Below are 9,172 nucleotides of genomic sequence, written 5' to 3'. Positions count from 1 at the left end.
GGGAGAGAAAGAGAGACAGAGAGAGAGATAGAAGGACCGAGGAACGTAAGTGTATCGAACACTGACACATGCGGGTTCAGACGGAGGCGCAGACGTCCCCCACCCCCGCCCAAGTTTCGCCGCAAGTTCTGTGACGCCTTCGTAGAAATGAGGTGCTCGTTTCGCTTATTTTCACCACTCGTCGACGTCACCGCTCCCAGGTATGCATACGTATATCTTCGTTTGTGTGCCTTTTATATATATGTAAATATGTATCCGCATGCGTGTATTCCGGCTGAACTTGCGGGCTTTGCGTGCGCTGCGCGCGTCCGTGCCAAATTTCCGATCACACGTGTTGCACGATTTTTACCCTCAAGTCGCTGATTTTTTGCTTTTCTTTTTTCTTTTACGCGCACGTTTAAATACAAGGGTTCCATGTTATTCCTTGTCGTCTAACGATGAGTCCGTAAGAATAAGCGGGGCAACGAATGCGGGACGGGGGGATAATAGTACTGAGAAGAACGATAACGGGGAGAAGGGTACGTATATGAGGGAGGGGTATTTTTGAGACTGCGTACGAAAATACGAGGCAGCCATCAAAGCAGCATGGTGCCTGCTAATTCCTCGACGCCCGACACCGAAACATTCGGCCCGAAAATACCCGAGCAACAAGTAGTTGTTGTGACGCTAGGTTCGAACGGAAAGAGCCACGTATTTCTTTTTCCCGCTGTGCGTTGGTCTTGTTAACGATTCTGTGCGTCTTCTAGTTCGGATTATGCAGTGGAATTTACGCGGGTGAAATAAGTTTTCCAAGCACCGTTTTGTGGTTAGTCTTTGCAATCCTGGACGGTAAAATCATTACATAAATGTATTTCTCGATTTATTCAAATTCATTGGACAGATCACGCTCTGTCTTCGAAGTAGGCCGAAAGTTTTTTTATAGAGAAGCAGAAGGAAGCTAATTTTGAACGATATTATTCGCAAACGAACTTTTTATTTCTCCTAGGAAAAGAAACGCGACGACTTCTAAAGACGAAAAAGCTATAAAAGCGACGCTTCGTTCCTATTGCCCGAACCACGGAAACAGCTTGCGGCAAAAGTCGAGTTTATTCGGTCCTCTCGACCCCTCAAATGCCCGTGGGACTCCAGGTGGGACTCATGGGATTCCTATAAAACGCGGTTGACGAATTTACGAGCGTCCTCCCAGCGGCCGATCACTCATCTTGAGCTCCGCGGTACGAAGAAAAAACAAACTAAAAATCTAGTTAAATCGATACGCGAGCCGTCGGTTTTTCTTCTTGCGTATTGGCAAAAGGTTGAAAGAGTGCAACATGGCGGAACAACCGTGAACAACCAACCCCTCTGAAATATTTCCGCTCTTCTTGATCCCCATTTCACATCCGGAGCCAAAGAAAGGGCAAAAAATTAAATGACGAAAATGCGTTCGTCCAGTTTACAAAGATCGCAATCTCGCTCTTTTATGCCAGCGGGAAACTCCGAAGGGAAGAAGCTTGAATCCTGCAGGATTTCTCTTGTGCATTTTCACTTCGTCGGATACTCCCCGGCATTATAGCTTTCAATCTCCGGTCGGAAAATTCTCGTGTACCCGTATCGCAGCTCTGTCCGGCATTATTTGCGTAGTTATATTTGCGATGAATGATCAGGCGACGCGCGTCTCTGTAGACATCCTTTTATTGTCCGAATCGAAGCATTCCTCGGTGTCGAAAGAACAACAGCGTGACTACAATACCTATAGAAACGATTGCAACGAGCTTATCTCACCCACGGCTCAACGTTGACACCCTTTGTTACCCCGGTGGAAAATCAATATTGTGCGAATTGATGCCCGGTGAATGACTCTGGAAATGACGCGGAACGATCATTCCAAAAACTGTCAATCATTTTCACTGACGGCGTGAAAATACCAATTCCCGAGCAAAGTCCCGAATGTTGAAGAATCTTTTGGATATTTCTCTGGGACAGTGTAGATACCTATAAAATTGTAGTCACCGATATTTTCCTCCGATTTCTTACAAGCTTACACCCTTCTAATAACTTCAAATGCAAGCACGGTTCGAAGAATTCTGGGAATGACGGATAGGATCTGTCGATGCATCGGAAAATTTTATTTTGGAGCGTGTTATTTTCCCGTGGGATGCAAACTCGAGTTGTCTGTGGGCTGAAATTTAGAGCTTATAAGGTATGCAAAACAGCGTGCTTGCAACAATGTTTCTTTACTGCCTCCGCTGAGTAAAACTAATTTCGTGGTATTAGCTTAAATTCGGGAGGGATGTAAACGTCCCGCCCTCCTTTGACACGGGGCAACGAGCCCTGTCAGCGAAACGATGCCGGACGGATCTGATAAAAATAACCCCAACTTATCAGTCCCAGGGTGAAGAAGTTCGCGTAAAAATGACAGAGGTGCTTGCGAGTCTCTCTTGGCTTATCTCTAATCTTATCGCGGCTTGTCAACTCAGTTATTCGCTAATCAAGCAATGATCAACGAATTGGGGAGGAAACGTCGACCACCAAAAATCATAAATGTATTTATTATTCCCGATTCGCGTCTCGCCTCGAGTACCGAACGCATGTTTTCAGAACCTGTTCGGTCCGACTAGCGAAATTTACTCAGGCCGCGTGCGACAAATTGGCTTCTGGTAGCGACATGGGTATCGGACACGAAACCGTTGTAAAGAAAACATGAAAAAGAAACTCTCGCCGCGTTGACTCGCCGACGGAAGGATTGAGTGATACCGGTAATTGATGGACCGGGTCAGGAACACGAGCTTGGCTTCGCGATGTCGTAATATCGAAGACAAATGGCTGAAATAGTCATTTACAAATACATCCCCGGTACTCCTTCAAACGGATTATTTAAATTTTCGGCAAATGACTGTGAAACCGAAATTATGGAAAGCGTTATTACTGGGTTACAGCCACTGAACAGTTCCGAATAACAAGTTCGGTATTCTAAATGCCGTAATTTGTTTCGTGACGTCGAACGCGAGATTCTATTCTATCTTATATCTATGACTGGCCTTTCACGATTACCTAGAATATCGGCGACAATCCTAATCATTTCGCTAAATATTTGCTCGCGATTGATTGCCCTAGTCGCGAGTGGAATAGTTCTGAACTATGCAACTTGAATAACAGTTCCTTACATGGAGTACACGTGGCCGCGGAATTCACGCAAGTTTTCATCTATGTTGTGACGTTTACGAAGAAATGCAAGGCTGCGAATATTCCTTGGTAATTGGCCTTGAAATCGCAGAAATCCAGGATAATGGAGATGGTGATAAAACCGTTCAACCGGCTAGAAACGAGTGTCGTAAAGAAGAGTAGCCTGGGAATAAGTCAGACGCCAGAAATGTTATGCAGAAAAAATAAATTATTACATCAGTGTTTGACGGATGCGGTGTGGAACAAAAACTAATTAACTAGAAATTTATTCGTCCAGTCGAGTTTTAACACTGCATTACATATTCACGGTTCGACAGGTTGATTATTTCTGCGAGGTAGAAAAAAAACAAAAAAGTTTCTTCGCATATTTGTTGCGACAAAGTCACAGAACCGTAAAATTCCGCCAAGTTTATTTATCGGACAAACTATTCGGTTTATTCTTGCTTCCTTTTCTTTTCTCGTCTGCTTTGCTAAAATTGTTTCTGCAGCCGTTCGATCGAACGTTCTGAATTTTCTCGATTATTCACAGCATTTAGGGATGTTTCTTTGAGCCATTGATGAAATTGATTGAATTGGCTGTTTGATGAACGAAATGCCGTAACAGACGAAACCTGTTCAGTATATAGATCTTATATATTAATTTTCAGTGTCCTCCATTTTAGTTTCGATAGCAAGCTCCTATAGACTCAAGTGAAAACAGATATATTATTATTTCAGAGCGATATTGAAATTTAAACTACGAATTTCGAAGATGTTTCAGGAAAATTCTGATTTGCATGAGATCTTGGACATAGTTTTCCATTTCAACAGGGCGCGTAGAGCTGCCGACTGAAATTTCTTCAGGAACTAACGGCGGCGCCTGCGCTTAGCGAAAACCGACCACATTGATTTACCGGGATGCGTTTGCCGCCAGAGAAATTTCTGCAGCTCGGCTTGTTGCGTTAAATTACAACATTTCTTTTTCCCATCTCCATATGTATGAAACTGTCAGCTGAAACCCAGTCACGTATGCACCGGGTTATATGTTCATGCATATTAAACGTGAAAAACAGGAAAAGGGAGATAAAAAAAATTGGTTTGAATTTGAGGCAAAATACGACAGATTCTTGCCGCATAAAAAAAAAAAGCGAGTTAAAATATGCACCCCGTACCGCGGAATATGTATACATTCTTATCTCTCGAACGAGGATTACAAGTTCGGTTATATCACTGCTGGGGATGGAATGAGTTGATTTTTTTTTTTTTAACAGTACAGAAATGCGACTCGCTGTGAAAATATTCAGTGAGGCGTTTTCATCCGGGTGCAATATACGCGACTGAAAAGGGGGTGAATTTGTGCGAGAAACAGGGTTTCGAATAATAAACTTCACTAAAGTGGTTCACTCTCGACCTTTGAATTACGATCGTATAAAAAATCGGTTTACGGTTAGAGCAGAAACGCGTTTTGGAACAGAAAGATAAATCATCACGTTATTATCGAGAAAAGAAATTCATTGTTCTTCTCTTTCCCGTTGAACTTTGATCTTGAATTTAGCTCCCGCAAGCTCAGCAATTCGACGAATCTATCCAAGGCAACTTCGAACATTACAAGCTCGTTGTAATCAAGGACAAACCAAACACACTCGATTGATTCCATTTCGTCGTTTCAAAGTTCAGATTCGAGGTTACCTACCAACTGTAGGGTTTAAATTAGCGCTTTGATAGTTTGGAGAAGCGCGCAGCTGCTGCCTTCGTACCACAATTAACGAGGCGAGGGATGAAGGAGGACTTGACGGGGAGTAAAATTGAAGCTGTCACACGTAGATGAAACCTTCGCTTCTTTTGTTATAGAAAAAAACATTTTATTACATTCATCTACGAACATGGTTTAATTTTATGTGTATATATTTATATATGTGTGTGTGTGTGCGTGGTAACAACCTTGCCCTCCGATAATTTTACACCGTCGGGATGTGTTGAAATCCGCAAGAAGCTCGGCTCGGGAGAGGGTTGAGCTCGGCCTGGGGTGAAATACGGAACGTTTTCCCCCCTTGGATGTAAAGACAGTATCGAAAACGAAGAGGAAATATCCAAAACGAAACCGTGATAGTGTCAGATCCCGAGTGACCTCTGATCAGTCGTGTATCATTGCATTACTCTTTTATTCATTTCACCCAATTTGATATGTTGATGGTTATAGTGAACAAATATATGTATCGCTAATCGTTATTCAACAACGGTTATTTCCACGGGCCGCTGACTCCCTTAACCGATTCGAAAATATTCAACCAAATTTGCATCCCATGAAATGTATATGTATATATATATATATATTGAATATTTTCGTGTCTGTCGATTGATATTATTATTATTATTATTATCATTATTATTATGTATTATATTCCATGTATGTATGTATATATATATATATATATAGTTAATGATTATTAATCAATTTTATATTGGGGTACGTTTATACGAGTTTAATTCGAACCTTTTTATCTATACAATCGAAATCTGTGGTTATATTTACGTTTTATTAGAATTTATCTGTAAATTTTCATTTATATATTTTTAGCTTCTTTTTTTTTTTTTTTAATCTATTCTCGCCTCGCTATAGGACTTACGATCTTAATTCTAGAGAGTTAGCGACTACCCTTATATTCATTTCCGGCACCATGCTCCGTGAGTAGGATTTGATTATTACCTCATCTTTTCTCTCCTTAATCCGAACGCAGTACAACTATGCAAGTATGTTATAACGTATGTACACTTAACCTGTAGCCATTCCTTAAACACTGTATACCTATGTTTAACGTAAACCCGCCGGACGTAAACCGAATATACGAATAGGTAAATTACACAAGGTATCTAGCCGCGAGTTTTTCGACTCGTTATACTCAAATTATCACATGGGTCGAACAGAATCGACCTTCTTACGAGTACCTACTCCGGTACGACGCAAATCGTACAGCGATACGTCCTCGGTGATGAAGTAGCTATCGTCGCAATTCCAACGTGTCGCAGCGCGCGGATCGCCGGATCGTAACGATCCCTGCTCACGCAACCAAGCGAAGTAAGCGATTGTCGAGCGCAATGCCGTGCCGCTAGTAATTCCGACCTTCGACCCCCTCCGTCATCCGCAAATTCTCGATCCGAGGCGAACCGCCCTCCGTGATCCCTCTTCGAAAACGGAAAAGCTAGAGCGGCGTTTCGTCCTCGCGGAGTTACCTGGGCGTCGAGGGAGGCGGCGGCGGTCATACGGCACTTCCGGCGTGGTAGCCGCCCTTCCCGGTCACCCCGGGACCACGCTTCCGCTTCTCGCACTCCAGGGTGCTGAACGTGTTCTGGGCGATCTGGGACTTCCTCTTCGGGTTCTGGAGCGTCATGCTCCGCTGACTCGAGTTCGAACTCGAGCTGGTCCCCGGCTCCGAGACCCCGAGGATGCCGGAGTGGATGGTCCCGAAGTTCTGGTATATGAACTGCGACTGGATCGCCGATACCGTCGTGTTCTGGTGGTGCTTCAGTGTTATGGGCACCGTCTGTCCGGCCAGGCTGTTGTACTGGGTGTCGAACCCGAAGGAGGTGTCCAGGAGGGACTCGCCCTTTTCCGCGTACCCGCCGAGTCTCGAGTCCAGGAGGCCTTCCTTGTCGGCGAAACCGCTGAGTCTCGAATCGACCACGCTCTGTTCACCGCGGCCGGAAAATTCCGTGTACCTTGGCTCGGCGCCGACGGCGTGATCCTTGCCGTCGGTAAACGCGATCATGTTCTGCCTCGAGCCCGAGAGTATTCTCGAGTCCATGAGACTCTCTTTATCGGCGAATCCGCTCAGTCGAGAGTCGATTATGCTCTGTTCTGGCTTGTCGACGAACGTGAAACGCGGATCGACGCCTTTGTTGCTGTCGCCGTACGCCGGCAACATGTTCGACAGGTCCGTTTTGTCCACGTAACTTATCGCCTGCGGATTTGACGCGCATATGTCCGGGGCCGTTTTGCACAGCAGCGAAGTACCCTCTTCCGGCAGACGTTGCGGGCCTGTAAAAGGATTTAAAGCTCCAATGAATGCTGTTTATTGACGGGTGATTACCTATGCTGTGTCAATCGCGAAAGCTAACGCTATTTAGGACTTCTGTGAGCCTGCTAATCGGTCTTTTCGTGCCAAAGTATCGCCGATAGGTATCCGAAGTTCGATGAAGCTCTCACAATGAATCAGACTTTGTTCGGTTTTCACCTTCTAACGGTTTAAATAAAGATCAAAAATCTAACTTGGCGAATAAGCTTCTCACGAAGTCCTTTCACCAAATATCAGCGGAACATCGTCAAGTACGCAAACTTTTCACCAAGCTCCATCAAACGAATCCACCTTCTATTGGTACAACCCCGACTCCGTTAGAATTGCATTTTGAGAGGAAACACGTTTCAGGGAGTACAAGAAGAGACGAAACGGGACGACGATACGATTCGACCCCACGTCTCGTAGGACGTAGAAGGATCATGCATCGGTGTACGTAGGTACCTGTGTGGTACCTGGGTACACGGTCCTCCTCTCTTCTTGTTTATCTTGAGAAAAGGATTCTGCCGGACAGAGGGCGAGTTGGTCCGGACGAAGTGATACGTGTATGCGGGGCTAGGTCGCAATTTGAGCTCACCTTTTGTTGCCTGGTGAAATCCGCGACTCTGCGGTGGTCCCGGAGACTTTTGGTGAGCTCTAACGAGGTACTCGGAGCTGAGGCCTCGCTGTTCCCGAAGCTTTCGTTCGGCCCCCGGCACCATGACCCGCACCTGGAGAACGAAGTGGAAGTTTGAATGTTTTTTAACAGTGACGTCGCACCACGGCATCGTTTACGCGCGCTGCCGTTTCACCCCCTGCATATGGGTTTTGTGAAATTTTTTCAAGCCTGGATAGCTACGATTCAAGCAGCCGGCTTTTTTGTCTCATTCGAGTTTTTATAACGCGACTGCATATGCGGACCACCGATTTAAGCCGGTGATTAGTCGAGGCTGGCTTGGTGCCGGCTGATCGAAATGGGGAAATCGAATTTCCAGACGGATTATGGCGCGCTGTTAACCGACCGGATAGCGCTCTCGATAATGATCGATACATTCGTGAAACACGGCGGTTAACGCAGTTAGGCCGGCGAACGGTTCATCGTCAATTTGCGATCTGCAGATTTGGCGGAGAAGGCCGGACACAGTCCGTTCTCGTGCGTAAAAAATGCGAGGCCACTCACCATGTCCTCGACGGTGGGAAAACGGGCCATGTAACCCGACACCGTGAGCAGCGCGGCAACTTCGGCGAGGATCAGGGCGAGGCCGGAAAGCTGGAGGCACCAGCCGTACTGGTACTGCGGAAGACCGTTCTCGTCGAACTGCGACCTGGAGGTCGAGGAAAAGACGTTGTACTTCCGGGGCAGCTCGAGGGAGGCATCCGAGAGAGCGGAGGCCAGGACGAAGAGGCCGCCGCCCAGGGAGAGTCCTGGAACATGGGCGATATCAAAATTTCATGGTGAGATTGATGGGTGTGAAGAAGGGAAAAGAAACCGCGTCAACTTCCGTTTCCTCTCTCGCGCGTTTCGCCCAAACTAACGAGAGTAATTTTGCAAGGATGCGTCATCCGTTTTCACGGACATCTGTATCACGGGGGTGTGCGAATAAGGCGATGGAGTTTCCCCGTTGGGGTTTCCTTGCTTCCTTCCATTCTTCCAGCGGGGAAATAAAAAGGCACCGGGAAGATATGACAAAAACCCTAATGGACTTACAATATAATACGGGTCTTTGGTTTCCAGGCCGAGTATATAGCCGGCCGAGCGACTAGGCGTATAGTGGGTCGGTCGTATAGTCGCCTTGCAGCCCTGGGTAAGCCATGGGGTGAGAGGGATTTGGGACGAGAGGATCGAGGGTGGAAAGAGGGGAAACTGCTATCCATCTCGGTCCACGGCGAAGAGCTATTTTTTGCCCCGAAACCCCCGATGTAAATCTGTTCGCTACATTATTAATACAGTCGTTGGTAACGAAAAAGAAAAAATACAA

The 9,172-nt window shown here is 45.9% G+C and overlaps 1 protein-coding gene across 7 annotated transcripts in view; it reads right to left on the bottom strand.

Moving 5' to 3' along the window:
• Positions 1 to 5,675: 5,675 nt before the first annotated feature.
• Positions 5,676 to 9,172, bottom strand: part of LOC124175778 — a 102,452-nt gene continuing 98,955 nt past the window's right edge. For all 7 annotated transcript variants that reach the window (XM_046556295.1, XM_046556302.1, XM_046556296.1 and 4 more), the window contains 3 exons: positions 8,374 to 8,618; positions 7,792 to 7,924; positions 5,676 to 7,177 (listed from right to left, as the gene is read on the bottom strand). In XM_046556295.1, coding sequence (XP_046412251.1) covers positions 6,399 to 7,177; positions 7,792 to 7,924; positions 8,374 to 8,618 — 1,157 coding nt within the window. In that variant the 3' untranslated portion in view covers positions 5,676 to 6,398. The remainder of the gene's footprint in view (positions 7,178 to 7,791; positions 7,925 to 8,373; positions 8,619 to 9,172) is intronic.

This window comes from Neodiprion fabricii, chromosome 2 (assembly GCF_021155785.1).
Source record: "Neodiprion fabricii isolate iyNeoFabr1 chromosome 2, iyNeoFabr1.1, whole genome shotgun sequence".
NCBI classification, from domain to species: domain Eukaryota; kingdom Metazoa; phylum Arthropoda; class Insecta; order Hymenoptera; family Diprionidae; genus Neodiprion; species Neodiprion fabricii.
The sequence above is the reverse complement of the archived record's forward strand: the minus strand, read 5'-3'. Positions and strand labels throughout refer to the sequence as shown.